Here is a 23,929-nt window from a genome sequence, read left to right on the forward strand (position 1 = left end):
CAATGCTGCGATGATCACTGGAAAGTCTGGGCATGAAATGCGCTTCAGTCACCACTAACTCTCTCAAGACACTGATAATTTCACTGTAACTGCATGTGGCAATTAGGGGTGTAAGAAAATACCGAAAATATTGTTTTGTAATACTGTATCGATTCTCAAAATCACGGAACCCCTGTATCATGATACGTATCATATTGCGTATTCTTGCCAATACACAGCCCTAGTGACAATTACGGCGAATTCACACCAGAGCAGCGGCGAAGCTCAGCCTGCGTCGATATGCCATGCAATGTCTATAAAAAGCTGCGGCGGCTCCCGAGCTCAGCGAGCTGCGGCCGTTTGATTCTGCAGCAAAGTGCAGCCAGAGAGGACCCGCAACCAATCAGTAAACAGATCCTGTGACTTCTGTTACATGTTGAGCTGTGTTACAAAGAATTTCTTCCCGGCTGAAACACATGAAAACGCCTCCCAGCTGCAGAAAAATTGAATTATTGCGTCGAGCCATGCTTCGCCGCTGCCTGGTGTGAATTCGCCGTTGGTGCTGATATTTGTGAATTGGACTGTTTTTGCATTTTTGCATTGGCTCATTTGCTTAGAAAGGGGCCAATTTTGCACCAAATGTCTGCACTCTACCTCACTTAAATACATGCAACCAGCACAGGAGCACCGAGACGCTATTTGCTTTGCAGCACAGTAAGGGGTGCATTTCACCCTTTACACATGCTTTGACAATTACAGGGTTACTTTTTGTCTTATTTGTGCCGGTTTAACGGATGCAGAAGCCACGCAATACTTTGTATGAATTCGCCCCTGAGTGTTGTCACAGAGTAATGTCACAAAAGTTAAGGATACTCAGCATTGGCAAGAAGTAGGAAACACGGGTGACGCCTGAAAGCTTGTGGAGTTGAAAGTGAAAGGGTGAAGTTGCTGATTTAAAGAAACATGGGAGACTTCACTTCTGCTATTCTGGCATGTCTGAATGGCCTTTTTAGTGAAACCTGTGTGACAGTTTATTGCTCCAGTTAGTTTTTCTTTCATCTCTTTTCATATCTAGTCGTGTTTCGATCCAATAGAGCATCCAGATCTATAAATCACAGCCGTGAGTTGACATTGAAAAGGACTCGCGCCAACCCAAGAACAAAAATGTGATTGACGAGTATAAAAACAAGCCATTCGATGAGCCTCCGAGCGAGACGTGTGATACCTTGAGAAGCGACAAGCCTCCTGTTATTTTTCCACCCAGGAAGCTTTACACGGAAACCGACCAAATTTGATTTGAGAGCATTAATTCTATTTATTTGAGGGAGGAAATGAGGTGCTGAGTTAGGGCAAGAGCAGCTGGCTTGAAGCACAACAGAAACCCAACGCCTCGGTAATCACCTAGCACACACAAAGAGCGCTTTTCTCACCGCTCGCCGTGTTTATTTTGTGATCGGGCTTTTATTTTGTGTACTCGTGCAGCTCAGGTATGGCAGAATGTGAGCAAGAGATAAAAAGAGCGAGGAGGAGGAGAAGGAGGATGTGGGAGGAGGAAATGATAAAAATCACAACACAGGAACTTGACCTTTTTGTGAACTTTAGTTCACAAAATCAAGAAGCTTGGGACCACTAACACCAGTGGAGGAGAAAACATTACCTCCTTAAGACTTAGGGCTGCAACTAAACATTATTTTCATTGTCGATTAATCAGTCGATCGCTTTCTCAATTAATCGATTAGTTGTTTGATCTGTAAAATGGCAGAAAATGGTGAAAAGTGTTGCTCAGTGTTTCCCAAAGCCAAAGATGAGGTCCTCAAATGTCTTGTTTTGTCAACAACTCAAAGATATTCAGTTTACTGTCATAGAGGAGTAAAGAAACCAGAAAATATTCACATTTAAGAAGCTGGAATCAGAGAATTTTGACTTTCTTTACTTAAAAAAATTACACAAACCGATTAATCGATTATCAAAATAATTGGCGATTAATTTAATAGCTGACAAGTTCATTAAAAAAATAGATTTTGTGTGTGTCTGTAGAACAGACAATGCTGCACACAATGCTGCCTGTTTTCCTCAACTAGTGTTGACATCAGATATCTGGGAGGGATGAGCAGCCAGGCGGTGCCCAAGATCACAGAAAGACAATATGTCAATATACATTTTCCAGATGCCATTTAGAGTTCAGGAGCGCACAGTAAACCCAGACTGCTGAAAGCAACCGGAGCAGAAGGAGAGGAGGAGCTGCTGTGAATCCAGAGGATGTGAAATCACAACATCATGTCCCTATGTATAATGAAAGAGCTTTTACCACCACTTAAGGCCCAGAGAGAGAAGATACATGATATACTACTCAGGAAATTATTTTTTTAAATGCATTAAATGCAGCTCTGCAATCAGTAATCAGAATAATTTTGCATTTTTAAGCAAATTTTGTACTTTAGGTATTAAATTAGTTTTCCTAATCTTGCAGGCTGTAGGCCTGCGTTAAATCTTATTTAGAGTATCCTTCCCTGGTTACAAAAGTGACAATGTCAACATTGAATGTAGAGACGAGTGCACCTTCATAACAGTTTGAATGTAGTCATGATCATAGACATATATACGTAGACCACACACTGACTCCTGGAGCGTACTTCAAGACTGAAAACCCATACAATTGAATGGGGGAGCTTCCATTTTTTGGGGATAAAAAGCACTATAATGTCTATTATATTCAAATGTTTATGATCCACGAGGAGTAACGTTAAGTTAACGTTACAATATTTTTTCTTTTCCCAAAGATTTTGGTGAAAAACTGTTAAATAAGTTAACATCACTAGCTTACAGTTCATGGATCATTAGTCTGTCCTTCGATATGGTGGGATTAAATCAATTACTAAGTCATTATTACACAGACGTACTGTCCTGTTTATTTTTTTAAATGCATAAACTTCAGCTCTGCAATCTGCTATTAGAATCATTTTGCATTTTTAAGCAAATTTTGTATGCATTCATAATAGTGGGAATGTAGTCATGATAGTCTGGTGGGATTTGAAAGAGCTTTTACCATCACTTAAAGAGAAAACACATGATATACTACTCAGGAAATTATTTTTTTAAATGCATAAAATGCAGCTCTGCAATCAGTAATCAGAATAATTTTGCATTTTTTAAGCAAATTTTGTACTTTAGGTATTAAATTTGTTTTCCTAATCTTGTAGGCCTGAGTTAAATCTTGCTTAGAGTATCCCTCCCTGGTTACAATAAATGACAATGTCAACACTGAATGTAACGAGCATTCATAATAGTGGGAATGTAGTCGTGATGGTCTGGTGGGGTTTGAAAGAGCTTTTACCATCACTTTATGGCCCGTAGAGAGAAGACACATGATATACTACTCAGGAAATATAATAATAATATTTTTTTAAATGCATAAAATGCAGCTCTGCAATCAGTAATCTAAATCATTTTGCATTTTTAAGCAAATTTTGTACGTTATGTATTAAATTAGTTTTCCTGCACTTGTAGGCTCCAGGCCTGCATCAGATCTCGTTTAGAGTATCCTTCCCTGGTTACAATAAGTGACAACATTTAATGTAACGACGAGCGCACATTCATAATAGTGGGAATGTAGTCATGATGCTCTGGTGGGATTTGAAAGAGCTTTTACCACCATCACTTTATGGCCCATAGAGAGAAGACACATGATATACTACTCAGGAAATTATTTTTTTAAATGCATAAAATGTCATCTCATCAATATACATATTGTATTTTTATATTTTATTATCTTTTATATTTTTTATATTTATATTGCACTATCTCTTTTTCTTTTATGATTGTATTATCTTTTCATTAGCACTTATGGGATTGTCACAATCTAATTTCGTTGTACTACACAGTGACAATAAAGGGCTTGAATCTTGAATTTTGAATCTTGAATCTTGAAATGCAGCTCTGCAATCAGTCATCAGAATAATTTTGCATTTTTAAGTAATTTTTGTATTTTAGGTATTACATTTGTTTCCCTGATCTTGTAGGCTGTAGGCCTGCATTAAATCTCATGTCCTTCCCTGGTTACAATAAGTGACAATGTCAACATTCATAATAGTGGGAATGTAGTCATGATGGTCTGGTGGGATTTGAAAGAGCTTTTACCACCACTTATGGCCCATAGAGAGAAGACACATGATATACTTGCATTTTTAAGCAAATGTTGTACTTTAAGTATTAGATTTCTTTTCCTAATCGTGTAGGCTGTAGGCCTATAGTGTCCCTCCCTGGTTACAATAAGTGACAACATTGAATGTAACGAGGAGCGCGCCTTCACAACAGTATGAATGTAGTCCTGATCCTGATGGTCTGGTGGGTTTTTCTAGGGGTGGGGCATATTCTTGCTTTCAGATGGGAAACCAGGAAAAAAACCAAAAAAAAAAACTTTGCAAACTTAGGCGGCAGCGGAGGCAAAATGAAGACACTAGATTTTACACTAGATATATAAATGTAGGAATGATTTAGTAGCATGTTGCCTCCTCTCTCTCTCTCTCTCTCTCTCCCTACCCCCACTTCCACAAACACATCCAGCTTCAGACGCGCTTTATGTCCCAACACGGCACAGAAAAGTTGCTCTCTCCACCATTTGACTTTTTTCCCTCAAATGAGTGAGCAGACATCCTTTTACTGTAAACACAACAAATACTAGGAAATAAACCCACCATGTCCAACATGACAGCACCGAGCAGTGTCTATATATCCTCTCTCCACACACAGGTCCTCTCTGGCTCTCTGGAGCTTGTTTCCACTCCACCAAGTCTGAAGTTAAATTCAGTCCCGTTTCGCTTCTCAAGGACACTGCAGCTCGCTGCTGTCACAAGCAAACCTTTTACTGCCGAGACAGACTGCGGGCGTGTTGCCCTGCAGGAGAGAACAAGCTGATAATAATAATAAGAGAGAGAGAGGGAGAGAGAGGAGAGGAGGAGGATAGGCAGAAAACTGTTTTTACCTTTTTGCTGTTTCTGCTGTTGTAGCCGTTGTATGGGTTGATTCCTGCCCTTGGCGGTACGGAGAGCAGCATTTTTCCTCGGCGCTATGTCCGGAGCGGCGAGCTCAGCCCAGGCTGCCAGCTGACGTCAGCAGCTGGGGAAGTGAGAGAGGCTGGAGTCCCAATGCTAACCTGGGGTGGTGCTGCTGCTGCTGCTAGACTGAGGTGGTGCTGCTGCTGCTGCTAGACTGGTGCTGCTGCTGCTGCTGCTAGACTGAGGTGGTGCTGCTGCTGCTGCTGCTAGACTGTGGTGGTGCTGCTGCTGCTGCTAGACTGAGGTGGTGCTGCTGCTGCTAGACTGAGGTGGTGCTGCTGCTGCTGCTGCTAGACTGAGGTGGTGCTGCTGCTGCTGCTGCTAGACTGAGGTGGTGCTGCTGCTGCTAGACTGTGGTGGTGCTGCTAGACTGTGGTGGTGCTGCTGCTGCTGCTGCTAGACTGAGGTGGTGCTGCTGCTGCTGCTGCTGCTAGACTGATGGTGCTGCTGCTGCTAGACTGTGGTGGTGCTGCTAGACTGTGGTGGTGCTGCTGCTGCTGCTAGACTGAGGTGGTGCTGCTGCTGCTGCTGCTAGACTGAGGTGGTGCTGCTGCTGCTGCTGCTAGACTGAGGTGGTGCTGCTGCTGCTGCTGCTAGACTGAGGTGGTGCTGCTGCTGCTAGACTGTGGTGGTGCTGCTGCTGCTAGACTGAGGTGGTGCTGCTGCTAGACTGAGGTGGTGCTGCTGCTGCTGCTGCAAGACTGAGGTGGTGCTGCTGCTGCTGCTGCTAGACTGAGGTGGTGCTGCTGCTGCTGCTAGACTGAGGTGGTGCTGCTGCTGCTCGACTGAGGTGGTGCTGCTGCTGCTGCTGCTAGACTGAGGTGGTGCTGCTGCTGCTAGACTGAGGTGGTGCTGCTGCTGCTGCTGCTAGACTGTGGTGGTGCTGCTGCTGCTGCTAGACTGAGGTGGTGCTGCTGCTGCTGCTGCTGCTAGACTGAGGTGGTGCTGCTGCTGCTGCTGCTAGACTGAGGTGGTGCTGCTGCTGCTGCTGCTAGACTGAGGTGGTGCTGCTGCTGCTAGACTGTGGTGGTGCTGCTGCTGCTAGACTGAGGTGGTGCTGCTGCTAGACTGAGGTGGTGCTGCTGCTGCTGCTGCTGCAAGACTGAGGTGGTGCTGCTGCTGCTGCTGCTAGACTGAGGTGGTGCTGCTGCTGCTGCTAGACTGAGGTGGTGCTGCTGCTGCTCGACTGAGGTGGTGCTGCTGCTGCTGCTGCTAGACTGAGGTGGTGCTGCTGCTGCTGCTAGACTGAGGTGCTGCTGCTGCTGCTAGACTGATGGTGCTGCTAGACTGTGGTGGTGCTGCTGCTGCTGCTAGACTGAGGTGCTGCTGCTGCTGCTAGACTGAGGTGGTGCTGCTGCTGCTGCTGCTGCTAGACTGAGGTGGTGCTGCTGCTGCTAGACTGAGGTGGTGCTGCTGCTGCTAGACTGAGGTGGTGCTGCTGCTGCTAGACTGTGGTGGTGCTGCTGCTGCTGCTAGACTGAGGTGCTGCTGCTGCTAGACTGAGGTGGTGCTGCTGCTGCTGCTGCAAGACTGAGGTGGTGGTGGTGGTGCTGCTGCTAGCCTGAGGTGGTGCTGCTGCTGCTGCTAGACTGAGGTGGTGCTGCTGCTGCTGCTAGACTGAGGTGGTGCTGCTGCTGCTAGACTGAGGTGGTGGTGCTGCTGCTGCTGCTAGACTGTGCTGGTGCTGCTAGACTGAGGTGTTGCTGCTGCTGCTAGACTGAGGTGGTGCTGCTGCTGCTAGACTGTGGTGGTGCTGCTGCTGCTGCTAGACTGAGGTGGTGCTGCTGCTGCTGCTAGGCTGTGGTGGTGGTGCTGCTGCTAGACTGAGGTGGTGCTGCTGCTGCTAGACCGGGGTGGGGCTGCTGCTGCTGCTGCTGCTGCAGGATGCACAGACAGACATGGGGCCACATCGAGGCCATCACTGGCGGCCCCCCTGGGGCTGCTTTCATGGGTCCTTAATTCACACCGGCTACAGGAGGGTCCACACTACAGAGAGGAGATTAGCTTCACCACCCATTGCTAGTTCTCTCACCAGGGGAGAATAACTAGAAAAAACATGTATATATAAAAACTGTGACTCTTTTAAGACAAAACTAGGGCTGCTGAAATACTTTTTGCTGGGAAGCTCCATTAAGTAAGTTAAATAGCAAAAGATAAAATAGAATAAAAATTAAAATAATAGTGTATTTACAAATAATATACAGTATAATAATAAAGGAAATACTTGGTATATGGTAAATATAGAAGCACAATATATATACATATATATATACATGTATATGTATATATATATACAGTATATGTATATATTGCACATATTGTATTGATTGAAGTATTGAACTTGTTTATTGCGCTTCTAAGAATATATTATATATTTTCACTATTTGTATTGTTTACAACTTCCAGCACACTTAATTTGTATATAATTATACATTTACTATTATTAAATTATATATTTTATTATTTTATTTTATTATTATTTTATTCTTAGTTGTTTAGATATATTTATATAATGTTTATATTTTTTCACTACAGTCCTGTCTATTCCTTGCTTTCATTTGTCCAGCTTTGTTGACCTTGTCCCGAGCTGTTATTTCTATTTCTCTCTATTGATAGATGCATAAAACCGCAGTCAAATATCTTGTATGTATGTGCTTGGCAAATAAACCTGAATCTGATTCCGATATATAAAACCAACTTTACATAAACGCAGGAGTTACTGGACATGATTGTATGCGTATCAAAAACAGCTGAGTTTGAGGAGATCTTTTCAAAAAACAAATTCACAGTCAAAATAAAATAAGATTAAACCAAACAAGGGCCATTATTTTGCTTTGATTATTTTAGTCTTTGATTCCTGTATGTTTTGTGTCTTGTGTTCTGGTGTGTTTTTCTTTAGGATGTTATCTGTCCGTGTTTGTACTCGTATATGAAATCCCTGTCAGAAGAGATATAGTATCTCATTGACACCTTTCTGGTTAAATAAAGGATAAATTAAAAAAAATAAAAAGCTTTGAGAATGTAAGGGCATTCATGAAGGATCTAAGTAGGACAACAACATGTTTTTGCTTTGCCTCCTGATATTAAATCAACGCAGGTCTATAGTGCTAAAACTGCTGATGGCAGCATTTAGCCTCCTTATCTGCGATAAGGGCATACTATAACAACTGTAGCACCCTTTAACCCAACTAGAGAACGTGCACCCTCTTTGGTTGTGCCGCTGTCCTCTTCTCTGCTTGTGTAACCTTCTCTCATGTTTGTTTGTATTGATTGCAATGCACTCTTTAAACTTTGTTGTAGAAATATGCTACGCAAACAATATCATCCACATAAAAGTTATAACACGTCGTCGTTAGGAATGCAGTATGATTATAAATCCCTTGGTAAACATACAGTTAATAAAAGCAAAACCAGTATTTATTGCATATAGAGCACCTCCAGTACAAAGATAACATCTCATATCACTGTAACAATTCTCTGCTTTCTATTAAAGCGCTTAATAAAAAGCAAAATAAGATCTATGAACATTCTTTCTCTGTTTTAATCAAACTTTTCCAATGAGCTCTGATTGCCGATGTTTATGTCACAAATCATCTGGGTCAGCTTGAGGCTTGACTCATTTTTTATCCAAATCTTCTTTATTCAACAAACATATTGTAAATGTTTGGATTCTACTTGTCAGTGTGGTTATGAAACACTTCAGTGCTTCAAAAGATAGCATACATACCAGATGTTTCTATGATGAATGTCAATGAGGAAGCACCTCCATGACAGAAAAAAATTAGATTGTGTCCCAGACCTACTAAACCAGTTGACATAGTCCCCATGACGTCACCCATTGGTTCGTGGACTGCCGTTTTGAAGCCTCGAGTTCAGCATTTTGGCCATCTTGGTTTTTGGCCGTCACCATCTTGGTCTTTTGCAACCAGAAGTTACACGAAAGGGTGGAGCTAAGTACAACCAAATGCTGAATAAGACATTTTTAGGCGACCAAAAAGGTTATTATTAACTTTCATGAACTGAAAGCACACTATGAAAGGGTTAAAGTTGTAAGACGAAAACACGGACAACTCCCAGACCTATTTGACTCTACATGGGACCATAATTTACTAAATGAACATCATGCTGTATTGAAGAAGACTTGAAACCAGCAATTGAGACCATAAACTCATGTTTACAATGTTTACTGAGGTAATAAATCAAGTGAGAAGTAGGCTCATTTTCTCATAGACTTCTATACAATCAGACTTCTTTTTGCAACCGGAGGAGTCACCCCCTGCTGGCTGTTAGAAAGAATGCAAGTTTAAGGCACTTCAGCAGTGGCTTCACTTCTCAGACCCCGCGGAGGTAGCCCACTGTACTCAACCTTTAGTTTAAAATATGTTCACATTGGCACACGGGCCAAAAGAAGAACTTCATAGAAATAATGTCATTATTAAGGTTTTTCTTCACCACGGTCACTTCTGCTCCAGTCGTCACATCAACAGTACCTTTGACATGAAAAAAAAGCAAGCTGTGAAAAAAACACATCCAGCAGAGTATCTTGTACACAGATCAAGGTCTAGAGAAGTTAAGCAATGTTGGTCATGTGTGGAGAAAGTATGTGGGGAGATATGATCTACTTCTTGTTTGTGTCATGAACCACCTCGTCATGGCCAACTTGCCTTGCAATAGATGACACAGCTTGTTGACGTCAGTGATGTCTGTGATAACAGGACTGAAACAGCCTATATTCTTAATAGATCTGTTGAAAAACTCAAAAAGCTGTATAAATATAGTATATGTATATGTATGTGCACAATCATACTAGCTTATTATTTGTAATTTTTTAATTATACATTTATTTATTATTATTTAACTTTATTTTATTTCTTTATTCTATCTATCTGTTTTATTTTATTTTATCTTATATTATTTTATTATTTTTTTGTCTGATTTGTATCCTTTAATCTCTCCCTTGTTTTTATTCCTGTTATTTCCTTTATTTTTGTATCTTTTCTAACTTACTATAAATTTTATTTTTTCACTATGAACTATATAAACATTATAGAAATGAAATAAGTATGAACAACATCATATGTAAGCGAATGTAAATTCATGTTAACTCCTGCACTTCCTGCAATACAGTATAAAGAAAAACTCAAATAGCTGTATTTTTTTAATCTAAAACTCTTCAAATTATATACTTGTTACATATAGTATTTACATGTATCTATGTAAATACACTTGTAAAAGTACTAATTTGGGCTTTTAAGTAAAATAATACTGTAGTTTGGACTTTTTCCCCGTCTTACGTAATGCACAGGAGCAGCCGATGATCAAAAGTCCATCCTATGGTTTGGTTTGTGCTGCCCTACATCTGACTTAAACTGCTGCTGCCTTCCTCCCGTGCAACCCATTATTCCTCCCATTAACATGATGATTAATTATGCAGCACAACACTGATGCAAAGCAGCTTCACACACAGACATATTGACTCAGACTAAGTGAAAAGTCTTGAGGGTGTAGTCGGAGGCAACCATCAGCTAAGCACAGCCCATTACGGAGATAATTTCTTGTAAATGGCCCAAAATAGAAACATCTGCATGATCCTGGGACGTGGACTGGACTCCTGGTGTAATGCAGCTGCCTCAGTGCATCTGGTGCCCACGCTAACACTGTCCTGCAGTTTCCTGTGAAGGTCACAGACGAAGGTTGTTAAACAGCAGACACACACACACAGACAGGGTACTAAACCTAAACATTTGCCATCAGAGTGTGAATGAACGGCGTCCTGAAGTCACCTTTCACATCTTATCCACGGCTGCCTTTTGAGCCATCTTATCTACTTCTTCTGCTGTATAAATAGCGATGAATTCCCAACACAGATGGCAGCTGAAACCTGATGCCCAAAATGCAGAGGCATTCAAAATAATCAACACAGCAGCGAGTATTGATTACACTACAAAGCATTTCTGCCACTTTCAATATCTCAGGATGTAGCCTGAATTATGCAACTTACAAATGCTCCATCAACGCACTGACGGACTGCTCAGTACTGCAAATGTAATTTCGTGATATATGCAGAAACCCCTGCAAGAAAAAAAAACATGAATCGTATTTTTTGTGGGCAGTCTACACTTCTCCTCAGAATGCCTGTTATTCAAATGAGGGAGCTGAGCGACTTTGCCAAGCCTCAAAACTAAAGTTTGCCATTTTGCCTGGAGCTCAAAACGGATGCAAACAAGCAGTTTATAATGTGAAAGATTAATGAATCCAGTAAAAACTCATCAAAGGAAAAGTGATGCCGAACAACATTTGTCCACATTTTATTTTCAAATAAATGCAAACTATAATTTAAGTTAAAAAGTTGACAAAAGAAGTATCATATTCCACATTTGTACATTTATTAGCTTTCATGAAAGACCTGAAACAGTTGCAGGATTTGTCAAATTTGCAGGTCCCTGCCCAGTCTTCTGGTGAGCAAGCCCGTTCTCATTCCCAGGGCATCCAATACCAACAATTTGTTACGGCCGTCGCTGTTCAATACCAACGCACAAGACACATTTTGGCGTTGGTATGAGACGTACCGGGATTTCTATTAACTACAATGTAAACCCATCCCCACCCAATATTAACGCTCAGGGAAAGTGCGCCGGGAGTGTGGTGACGTAGTTTATAGAGCAAAAGAGACACACAGGGGGGAGGGAAGAGGAGGTGGATGGGTACAACAAACACAGGGAGGAGACCGCTGTTTGTGTCCCGTGCGTCACGTTAATCAGCTGTTCGTTCATTTCCCGTATTCACAACATTCATAGTCATTTCGGACAGCGCGTCAGCATGTGACGAGTTAAGATGAGAACGTGTTGGGTGAGCACATCTTTCTCTTTTCTTCACAGACAACTCTAGCTGGTATGCCCTCTACATGCACCGTAAACATGACGAACACAGCGGCGTGAGCAGCATTTCTAGGAATTAGCGTCGTAAGCACTTTGCGCTGGTCTCTGTGTCATTCAGTCCGGCAGCCCGTCTGCTGGCTGTTCCTCTGTCTGCCTTTAGGAACACACCAGTGACATTGTTGCACTCAGCAGAACCTCCGTCTGGCTCCACCAGCCGCTTTGACGACATGAACATTGTTTGGAAGTCAACAGGCTCGTTGCTAAGTAACCCGGCCCCCTCCATCCCAAGTGTTCTGGCCTGTGAATCCATACTTATTACCTCTAGGGTAGCTAAGCAGTGTGTGTGTGTGTGGGAGAGAGTGTGTGTGTGTGTGTGTGTGTGTGTGTGTCTGTGTGTGTGTGTGTGTGTGTGTGGGAGAGAGTGTGAGTGTGTGTGTGTGTGTGTGTGTGTGTGGGAGTGTGTGTGCAAGTTGCTGAACTGCCTAATGATCTGCATTGGGGATAGAAGAGGTGGTGCCTAATTTCTTTCAGTTTAATTTACCTCGATGTGGGGGAGAACTCTAACATTCCCGTGTTTCAAAACGCAGGTCAAAGGTCATTCCATAAAACCCTGGCTTCATCTGGTCCAGATTTGTGCTGAAACATGGTTCCTCTTTTTGTCGTTATTCAATGCAATTCAGTTCAATTCAATTTATTTTTATATAGCGTCAAATCACAACAGAAGTTATCTCAAGACGCTTTTCATATAGAGCAGGTCTAGACCGTATATCTATAATCTAGAGTACCAACAAGAGTTCCCCCATGAGCATGCACTAGGTGTGACAGATAGAAACCTTGGGTAGAATAAGGGTCTGGGTGGGCAGCCATCTGCCTCAACCGGTTGGGTTATCTAAAATAATCTTATCTTATCTTATCCTATCTTAATGGGCAACTTTAGCATAAAAAACAACAAAACCGTTACCGCCCGTATATACAACCTATTTAAGAACAGCACCGTTGAGGAAATACCACCCTTCCACCCTTTGCCTGCGTTAACAACCAACACACACACATACACACACACACACACAACAGCATCAATGGCGTGGGGGTGAACCTCTGTCATCAAAGTGGGCTGTTGTTTGGGAGGAAGGAGAGCCTTTGTGTGTGTTTAGGAAAGTGGATATGAATGGCGTGGACGGGTTCAGGGAGTTCATGTGTGAGAGAGGGGCTCGGTCATTGAGATCGTCAGTGTGGGGTTCAAGGTCAGAATGGCTAACAGAGGGGGAAGGACAGCTCACAGCGGTTGAACATAAAGGAGCGGGCAAAAAAAAGAAAAGAGGATAAAGGGAAATGTTCAGTTTTAAAAGTTTGCACTTGGAAGTTGTGTGAGAAGGGCAGAAAATAATACACACTCTTACAAAGCGGACCTGGACTTCATCAGAAACTACATCTTGAAGGAATCTCTGCACATGCATGTAGCTCAAGTTAAACAAACTATAAATGTTATCCATGGTAGTTATCATTAGACATAAACCATATATACCTCTCACATAATTCATCCAGCAGCAGCAGTTTTCGTTTGGCATTTGCTCGGCTGGTTAGTGTCAGAAATAATGATGTGAATTTCAAAATAAACTATTTTTTCAGGCTATAATGAACATACAATAAAATACCACATATTGAGCTCACAAACAGCAGTTTTTTTAATGACTTTTTATTACCTGCATATGTTCAATTATAATTGTGCTTTCACTCAACAGGGAAAAAATCAGCAGGATATTTTGGCGCTATTTATATCCCTGTTGTAGTAAATACAGTCAGAAACAGTAAAATGATGTGTTCTTCAGCACAGACAAACAGATGGGTGTATGTGCTGGCTTCACGTGAGAGAAGTTACTTTACACGTCTGCTGAACAGACCACACACACACACACACACACCCTCACACACACTCAGACAATCAGTCAAGCATTCCCTGTGGTTGGAATGTGTTTTTGAGGGAGAGTGTGAAAGAGGAAGTTTTGGTGAGAAAGGCTTGAGGGGAACAAAAAGCAAATAAATGTCAGTAGCATGTGTCCACACGGATAAATCCCTCTTGTATTTTCATGGTAAATATATGTATATGTGTAGTGAGATCATGTCCATACCATTACTTTTGTCTCCTTTTTTATAGCTCAAACAAAAGCAGTGTGGTCGAGGTTTTTGGGGGCCCTTGGCAAAGACGTGCATCGCACCCCTGACTGCCAAAAGCCTCAAACTTTTTTAATTCATCCCCAGTATATAGGTCTTCAAATTAGAGCTGAACCTACAGAGCCTATAAAGTTTATACATCCAGTTTAATGACTTTTGTTTATGAGATCTATATGCATCCATTGTGTAAGGGTCTCCCTCAAAAACAAATAGAACACATAGAGAAACTTTGTATTTGTGAATAACACGTCTTCTGGCACAATATCACAACTATTTCTATCGAGTCCAGCAGAACCTGATTGAAAAAAAACTCAGATTTTCTTCTACGTCTTTTTTTTTTCTTCTTTTTGTAAATTACTTTTCAAGAATCTCTTGAGTGTTCTATTTACTCTATGTTCCAGCTGGAAGTAATCCGAGCAACAGATCTGAGTGTAAAGAGGCAGAAAGCGAAGCCCGGTGATGGAGTAGGAGGGAAGGAGAGAAGGGGACGAGGGTAGGGGGGAAGGGGAGAGAGAGCTGAGCGGATGGGGGAAGGGCTGTTTGTGCATGCCTCGAATTCCTTAGGTGTTATCAGCATCGCCCGCTCCATAATTGTTCCTTTCGAGGAGGAAAGAAAATTACAGAGACTGTACGACATTGTGAAGCTTCCTCTCTGTTAGAAAACCTAAAGGGGGGGGGGGGCAAGATCTTTGAACTCTGATAGCGCCATTTTTGACTTTGCTATTCTTGATTAAAATCAATGAATATGTCTGTTTTTTAAAAAAAATCAATTTGTATCAATAATGCATTGTTAAAATTGTAATAGGGCCGGCTTAAGGCATAGGCCATATAGGCGGTTGCCTAGGGCACCACCTTCTGGGGGGCGCTGGTCACCATCTAAAAAAAATAAAAACACAATATAATATTATGACTTTAAAAAGTCTTCTAAAAGTATTTTTTTTCTTTTTCTATTTTCAACTTCTTATGGCTGGACATAATACTTGCAACAACTTATTTAAAATGTACTTTTATTTGTCAAAGTAAAAGCCCTTGCCTTGCTCTTCCTCCCTGCCATGTGATGTCTTGGATTATTTTTCTGATTTTAGACTTCTTCTAGTGTGTCCTTCACAGCAACCGTAAAAGGTTACTGACATCCGTAATATGTCACGGCCACCCCAAGACATTTTGATAATGCAATTTCTCATTAAAGAGGCTTTGGGCGAGATTAGCAGTTTCCTGTGCGACTCCCCCTCAGAATGAGCATTTGAATAGAGAGGAATAATAAAGTAATTACTTGAAATATCTTGTTTTTGTCATTACAAAATGGCTGCAGTGAGTATACCCCACACTGTTTTCCTACTGAATGGAGACACTGCATTGGTGGGACACACACACACACACACACACACACAGAGGACGTGATTCTGGGAACTTTGATTGATGAGGTAATCCATCTGGCTCTGAAGCAAGGGAGGGGAGGACGAGCGCACCGACGAAGGGAGGGAGAGAGAAGGAGTGTGGAAGATGAGTGATGATGTAGGCCCAAATCATGATGCAGTTTAGAGATTTATGAATGTGTGTAGGCAGACAGGAGGGTGAGTTTCATCTGAAAATACCACATATTGATATTACTTCTTTAAACTGTCCGTACTCGGTTAGTTGGATTAGTAGAAACGTCATGTGTCTTAACAGTAACGCAGTGTGAGAACCAGCACCGACCTGTTTCCCCTCTCTGGGCTTCTTTCGACCTGGCTTCCATCACAGCTGCAGCGAGCTGGGCGGAGGTGCATCATGGGCCTTAGCTGTGGATGAAAGAATGACGCATGAAATACTTCTACTCCAGTCATGACACAAACCAGATGAATGGTGTTTTCACTTACTCCGACAATAAAAATCGCCCTGGAAAGAAACTCCCCAGCAGCTCAGGAGTGGTCTTTTTTATCCCGAGACTAATAACCAGCAGCTCTCTGATATTTAATGACGTGAAAATCAATCTCACAAGGAGAGGAATAACTCGGGCAGTGTCAGACTTTTGAGATAGACTTGTAAAGAGGAAGTGCTTTTGCTGCTGCACTTTTGCTCATTGACGCCTCACTTTAAAGGTACCGTGTGCAGGATTTGGTTGCATCTAGTGGTGTGGTTGCAGATGTGAGCTGTCGAGTGTAAAACCGCGGTAACGCCGTTCGCCTCGCTCAGAGGCCATCCTTACCATAATAACACTACTTTTAAGAGCAATGAGTCAGACGGTGGCTGGCGGTAACACGGTTTTGACTCTGTGGCTCACAGTTTCAGGCGCATGTCGGAGAATTACGGTGGCCTTCAGGTAACGTAAAAACGTGAAAGGCTCTCTCTAGAGCCAGTGTTTGGTTTGTCCGTTCTGGGCTACTGTAGAAAAATGGCGGAGCAACATGGTGGACTCCCCGAAGAGGACCCGTCAGGGCTACAGATGGAAAAGAAAATTGCTCAGAGATGGATGAGGTGAGGCATTTAATGCTGCGCAAAATGTCAGAATAATGAGTGTTTATACAGTATCGGTGAGTCACATCCTAATGACTGCATGGTCAAATATCAGCATAAGCCATTAGAGCTGATCTCTCTCTCTATGTCTCTATTTCACACACATACACACACCTGACTAGTTAGAAAGGAGAGGAGAAAAGATGACGTGAAAGTAGAGTAGTCGTGATACATCAAGTCTGATGTGTAATATGAGATAGCCACAAATGATGGCTAGACAGAATTATAATGAGAAATGAATGGAAATATTGCCAGTGATAGAAGACATTGCATATAATGGTTAACATTCTTACAGATGTACATACATTTGTTTTCATTTCTTTATTTTTTCTCTTTTATTGCTTTATACATTTTGTGACGCAAAGAGATTCTGTTTTCGAAAATATATCAAACAGAGACGCTAATTCAGTTTCATATTGTTGTTGAATACGCACAAGTCTGCAGTCTGACCTTTGTAAATTAGATTAAAATGAAAGTGATGTTTGTAGGGGCTCTGGATGGCTCTCCATCAGGATGTCTGTCCTCTGTGTTATGCTTCCACCTGCTGGTAGATGATATTAAACATTAATCACTGAGCAACATTTCCCTTTCGATGAGCCAAAAGAATATTTGTAAAAAACAGCAGTATCATTGAGTAGGTCTGTGCTCAGTAACAGCTCACTATGTGTCTTCACACAATCAAACAATGCTGTATGTAAGTCAGTGGTTCCAAACTCCTTTTGTTTGTGAGTCCTTAACATGAAGTCATGTCTAATTGTGACTCCTCGACACAGGTGTTGCATGTCCATGAGGTGTGGACTGTTCAATCAAAAAGTGATTTTTCCTTTTCAGGTTTGTTTCATTTTAATAATTTTTGGACATGAGAAATGATAAAAAGATGGGTTTTTTTACAAGAAAAAAAGCAAAGACTAGAGAAAGGTTTAAAAAGAATAATGATTTGTGTGAAAGAATTTTGTATTTCATTATTTTCTTCCCTCGATATTCATACTGTGACCCCTTAGATTCATCTGTCACCCCTTTTGTGGGGCTTCCCGACTCCCAGGTTGGGAACCGTTGCTTTAAGTAACAAACCTTTATGCCAGATAAAGGACAAATCATACACACTCAACATCAACATCAGAGTTATGGACATCTATTGCATGTCTGTCAATCCAGGCAGAAGGATCCTTTCTCAGTTCCTTTTCTTGAGGTTTCTTCCATTTCTTCCCCGTTAGAGTCATTTTTGGGGGAAGTTTTCCCTTATCCGAAACAAGGGTGTAAGGATACATGCTGTACATTGTGAAGCCCCTTGAGGCAAATTTGTGATTTGTGATATTGGGCTATATAAATTGACTGAACTTGATACTGACATTGATAAAGGGGTGAGTGAAAGACAACAAAAATCCAGATGCATTTCATTTTATCTTTACTGCATGTCATCTCTCGCTTTCACTGTTACGTCTCTCCTCCTCCATCTGAATAAACTACCCAGATAAATGCTCAAAATGCAAAGAAATGTGTGAAGCCGGTGATGAAAACTGACCACTAATGAAATAAGCATGATGACATTCTCACTGAATGGTGGACGTGATGAGAGAAAACAGAGATAAAGACAAACAAAACAGAAATGCTTTTCGACAAACATTTTGTTGTTACAAATTTCTATAGAAATTGGGAAAACAGCGCCGGCTTGTGGCAAACTGATCAAAGAATTATGTAAAATGCTTCTGTGGAAATGTGTGTGCATCACACATGTGCATGTCTGTAGTGTGTGTGTGTGTGTGTGTGTGTGTGTATGTGTGTGTGTGTTTGTGTGTGTGTGTGTGTGTGTGTGGTGATGTCTTTATTTTGAAAGTCTTTGTAGTTGTTTTTCCTTTTTCTTCCACTGAATGTCTGTTTTTAGTTAAGTCAGGATTGCGTAAAAGCTTTTGGTATGAGGACATTTTTGGACTGGAAGTCAACATTTGATTGGTAAAGAATTGCTCAAGGTTTGCCAATCACCTCAGTACAAATAAAAACATTAAAGGATGAAGAGTGAATTGGGGGAAATAACCACAATCCTGATTGAATCAACACAGAACAAAGCTTGTTTAAAGTGGCGTCTTGTCTGCCACAGCCTCATTTCAGAAAATGAAAATCTGTTTCCCTTCACGCCGTCTGCACAGCGTGAGCTCAATAGATATATAATGGTGGCGATTGTTGCCATTATACTGACAAGTGGGAATAACATTATCATTCTCTGAACAGCTCTGTGAAGTGGTTTGCTGGATAATGTTTAGATCATGACTCATATTTCTCTTTTCTATTGTATCACTGTAAAAAAAAATCTCTGAAAGAGGCACACTTTGGCTTGGGAGACAGAAAAGAATACTTAAGACCAAAAGTCACTTTGGTGCTATGTTAAATATAGGTGTTTTTTCTTTTTCTTTTGACACACAAAGAGCCTATTGTTCTTGGAAATGTAACACTGGCAGTGTAGACCCACTAGGTGTCAGTGCTGGGCAGCATTTCTCAGACATGTCTGGGTGGCTGTGGTGGTATAATCACTCTACACTGATGTATAAATTCTAAAAGTGTAAAAAAAATCTGCATGATAAGGATGCTTCTGTATGCAAATGTGTTGCTGTCTTTAAATAAAAAAAATCACTTGTGCTTTCTTGAACATGTAAATTTGATTTGACTAAAATCCCTGTTCATTAACCTGCCACCATGTTCCTTCCAGCTCTGATGGGTTATATCCGATGTTTCTTTAATGTATAAATGTTTTTTTCTTTTCATTCGTACTGTTGATGATAATGATGATGATCTAATGTTGATGACTAGGTGGTTGCACTGGGGATTGAGGTAATGTTGGTGTCTATGAATATGTGGGTGTTGACGTCATGCAGTCACATGATGTTGATGTTTTCACTATTTATTACAGTGCTGTGCTATCCCCTTATTTTGTACTGCCTTGAAATGCATATGTCTGTCCTATATGTATGGTGGCACTCAGTTTCCCTCCTAATAATTAATAAAGTATGTATTATATATATATCGTAAGTGCAAAATTAACCTCACCAGGAAAATGAGGAGATGTGAAGACTCAAAGATAAATGTTGCTCGCCAAAGGTGTGGATGAGTCATATGACTTGGATTAAACTCTAATCACAAATCAGACTTTTACACCATTGACTTGTAACTTGACTTGGACTTGAGCCTTGAGCCTTGAATGACTTATTTCTCTCCCAAAGAGCAACAAAATATTCAGAGAACTTAACGGCTGAAGGTCACTCCCAATACTTTGTTAGCATTTACATTTTGAAAGGACATTCCATGTGGTGAAAACACATTATGACAATTTTAAAAGTCAAGGCCACGAAATTTGGACATGACTTGCGACTTGGGTGTCAAGACTTATCAAAGAAATGACGAAAAAACAATACAACGGGTTTATTATCAATGCAGTTCCTCCATCTCCAGGATGATTTGAAACAGTCTTCTTTCAGATAGCTTGTTTACGATTATAGCACAGTCTTGTTATATAATGTCAAAAAAATAATACAACATGAGGATAAGTGTCTGCTGTTTGTGATAAGTACTCTAAAAACCAGCAGAATGCGACCTTGGCCTTTTCTCTTATGAGCTGTTTGCCAAGGCTTTCATTATTAGGTTTCATGTATCTGAGCTTCTAGAGAAATATGATCTCACTTTGGCCTTATGTGCAAACAAACAATTTGTGTGGAAAGACATAATTTGGTCTCTTCTGCCCTGATCCAGCACTGTTTTACTCTGAGATTCATGGTTTGGCTTCAGCTCACATCCCCACTTATGCTCAGATGGATAATATGCTGTATATAAAACTATAATCAAAGCAATTATATTAATCAAAGCATTGTAAGATTCCACTTTTATAGCGATAACTTCATATGCTTTACTGCACACTATGTTGTATCTTTCAAAACCATTATTTTTTTTGTCAAAGACATTTATGTACACACATGATTAAATATATTTTTTGGTGGAATAGCTTCTGCTCCCCAGGGGGCTCTTTAATGAAATAAAATGTGGATTTTCTTTGCGAATTTGTGGTCCTCAAATTAAGTTATATGTTACCTACCATGCTCTACTCTTGTCATTTCTTACTGGATTGGACTTTTCCTTTACCTACAGCAACAAGCAGCGTACAGGGTAAATGTAAAGTGATGGTGAATCTATAATATATCGATAGGGCCCTGAAGTGTCTGCAGACTCCTGCCATGAATCTTAACAGTGCACTGCAGCAGACTTGATAAGATAGAGCGGAGAAGCTTCTCTGTTTTGTGAAAAGTATTTCTGGCAATGTCTTTCGGGAGACTTAGTAAAGAGCCAAACCTTATGCCAGGATTTGTGACCGATTTGGAGAGCTGTTCAGGTATGTGGGTTATGGGACAAAATGTTGCACCTACTGTTTTGTACAAACTAGAGAGCCTAAGTCTTTAAAGGGATAGCTTGGATGTTTTGAAGTGGGGTTGTATGAGGTACTTATCCATAGTAGGTGTATTACTTACAGTAGATGGAGGTCGGTGCGCCCCCAGCTTGGAGAAACAGAGAGGAGTACCGACACCGGAGCAAAGTAATACAGTGCTTTTTTTTTTATTATTTAGAATATTTTCTCCGCTTTATCTTGCCATCAGACAGCCCATTCCTTCTCCTTTCCGAAAATTACCTATGCTCTCTCCAAAGCCAGTAGACTCAGATTACAAAAACATTATAGATACGTTTCACTTTCAGTTCAGTTTGCCGCATTATATTCTGCACAGCGTGCAAATATGCAAATATTCTAAATATAGCATACACTTAAATATTTATATTAGATATAATTTTTTTAGGTGAGCTTTTCTTTTAGGTGGCTAAAATACGTTTTACTGCCGGCCCCGTCCACAGCACTGTATTGCTTTGCTCCTGTGTTGGTACTCCTATCTGTTTCTCGATGCTGGGGGCGTGCCGACCATCATCTATCCATCTATCCATCCATCCATCCATCCATCCATCCATTTTTTTCCGCTTATCCGGGGCCAGGTCGCAGGAGTAGCAGGCTTAACAGGGAATTCCAGACGTCCCTCTCCCCAGCAACGTTTTCCAGCTCTTCCTGGGGGAACAATCATCTACTGTAAGTAATATACCTACTATGGATAAGTACCTTATACAACCCCACTTCAAAACACCTGAACTATCCCTTAAAGCTGTTCAGTTGGAAGTGTCTGTACCTCTTTGTAGCTTATATGTACACCTGGGTGTCATCAGTACAGCAGTAGAGATAATCCATGAAGGATAGACAGGAAGTAAAGTTTGTAAACTGTCATTTTGTCGTTAAAGAAGATGAGGAGGGTGATAAGATGCTTTTGTGGTATCGCTGACTTGATCATATAGTACATTCCAAAAAAAAAAAATGCAATCTGCAGTATTCGGGGGTGGGAAACCAGTGAGGGATCATTGCGGTCAGTCGTTGCATGCACTAGTCTAGGTTGATCTCTTTCTCATTATGCCTTCCATGAAGCAGGAGGAGGCAACACACATCTATATGAGTTCTTCCATGAAAGTTTAGTCTTGATTCTTAAGCCTGTTCTCATTCCCAGGGTGTCAAATACAGAGGCTTTGTCATGGCCATTGGCGTGTGAAACCAATGTAACAACAAGTCACATTTTCACCGTACAAACATAGTAGTTTTAAGCCCAACCATGTTGTTTTTTCATAAACCTAACTAGGTGGTTTTGGTGCCTAAACCTAAGCAAGTTTTTGTTTAATACACAACGTTAAGCATGTGTTTTATGTCTTATGTAAAGCACTTTGAATTGCTTTGTTGTTGATTTCAAATAAACTTGCCTTGTTTAATTTCTTCTCTATGAAACCATTTGCATCTGGCACCTTTTGACAATGCAGCAGTTTTGAAAATTTTGAGTAAATCACTTACAAGTAGAAGTGGGTGATATGGCGTCCTCATTTCAAGATTATATTCATCATGATGGGTTAACAAAACTATTCCTAAGGCTCCTCCAAATGTCACTTAATGTAGCCTTCTTTTGGCAGAATTTGAAAGACACTCCTAGTTATGGTCATCAATATCCCAAAATTAATTTGCATGTTAGTCACTAGTTTTGGTCCTCCTGAGACTGAGGGCAGGATTTTGTGATGATGATTTTGTCAGATTTCTGTCCTCTGAAGCCCACATGAAGGCTGCATCCTTGGAGGGCTGGAAAAGGGAGCCTAATGAATCCAGATTGCCGCTTCACATTATAGTGCCCTATCATGAATTCATAAGTCATTTAAGCTTAATGGATCCACCACTACCTGCAGTATTACTGCCAAATGGAAACATAAATGGGGATCCAGGTGGCAAATGTGTATTGGATTAAGTATGCACCTTTCACTTTACATTTTAAAATGGTGTTTTAATTACTTTTGAATACAGGAAATGATTTCCAGATTTTTAGGCTGTGCACTCAAATTGATTTTGCGGGGAGCAATAAAATCTTCTCAATAATCTTGATTCAAAGATGTCACTGAATCAATTAATATACATTTAAGTTTTCTTCATATTGTAATTATTTGCTATTCACACATAAACTGTTGAATGTATCTATTTTAAGAGACCTTTTATTAAAGGCACAATTGATAACATATATATATATATATATATATATATATATATATATATATATATAACATATATATGTTTACATAAAAATGTTATCAATATAACCTTTAAACCATCTAATTATTGACCAGTCTGATCGATACCTAATTTGATTACTTGTTTGTTTGTTTTTTCATTTGTAACGTGCTCTAATTATTCCCAACTTCTAGTGTCTAATTAAATACTGATTAGAGTTGCTTAGCTGCTCCATAACCATTAGCAAAGCTCTGGAGGGGAGAAGCAATTGTCATTAGTTATTATTATCATTGTCATCATTATTATTGTTGTTGTTTCGGTAATCATGATAGGCCCACATATACCCATGATCAACATTAGCACCACAAACAAAGTTGCAAAGTAGCCTACTTGTAAGTTAAAGAGGACCTATTATGCTGATTTTCAGGTGCTTACTTGTATTTTGGGTTTCTACTAGAACATGTTTACATGCTTTAATGTTTAAAAAAAATGCTTTATTTTTCTCATACCAGCTGTGCTGCAGCACCTCTTGTCACCCTCTGTCTGAAACGCTCTGTTTCAAAAGCCCAGTCTGCTCTGATTGGTCAGCTGGCCAACTCTGTTGTTATTGGTCGACCGAACCAAACTCTTCAGACTCCGCTCCAGCTCTGCTCTAACTAGCTTTGTTTGAGGGCGTGCCAAACTAGCTGCTACAGGGGTATTATGCAGATTAGTTACTTGTGACATCACCACGTTACGGA

General features: G+C 40.8%; 1 protein-coding gene and 1 long non-coding RNA gene across 5 annotated transcripts in view; both read right to left on the minus strand.

The window, feature by feature from the left end:
• The window catches only part of LOC141766179 (RNA-binding motif, single-stranded-interacting protein 2-like), a 31,670-nt gene extending 26,547 nt beyond the window's left edge, over positions 1-5,123 (minus strand). For 2 of the 4 annotated variants that reach the window (XM_074632810.1, XM_074632801.1), the window contains exon 1: positions 4,961-5,120. In XM_074632810.1, the coding sequence (XP_074488911.1) occupies positions 4,961-5,032 (72 nt within the window). In that variant the 5' untranslated portion in view covers positions 5,033-5,120. Of the gene's footprint in view, positions 1-4,960 lie in introns of all 4 variants that reach the window. The other 2 variants (XM_074632826.1, XM_074632817.1) reach the window with 2 other exon arrangements.
• A 2,983-nt stretch (positions 5,124-8,106) lies between these two features.
• On the minus strand, positions 8,107-16,471 carry LOC141766255 (uncharacterized). The gene is made up of 3 exons (XR_012593604.1): positions 15,943-16,471; positions 15,782-15,864; positions 8,107-10,705 (listed from the first exon to the last, which is right to left on the minus strand). It is a non-coding gene; the product is annotated as an uncharacterized LOC141766255 (long non-coding RNA).
• Between the last annotated feature and the right edge of the window lie 7,458 nt (positions 16,472-23,929).

Source organism: Sebastes fasciatus, chromosome 1 (assembly GCF_043250625.1).
Source record: "Sebastes fasciatus isolate fSebFas1 chromosome 1, fSebFas1.pri, whole genome shotgun sequence".
Lineage (NCBI taxonomy): Eukaryota > Metazoa > Chordata > Actinopteri > Perciformes > Sebastidae > Sebastes > Sebastes fasciatus.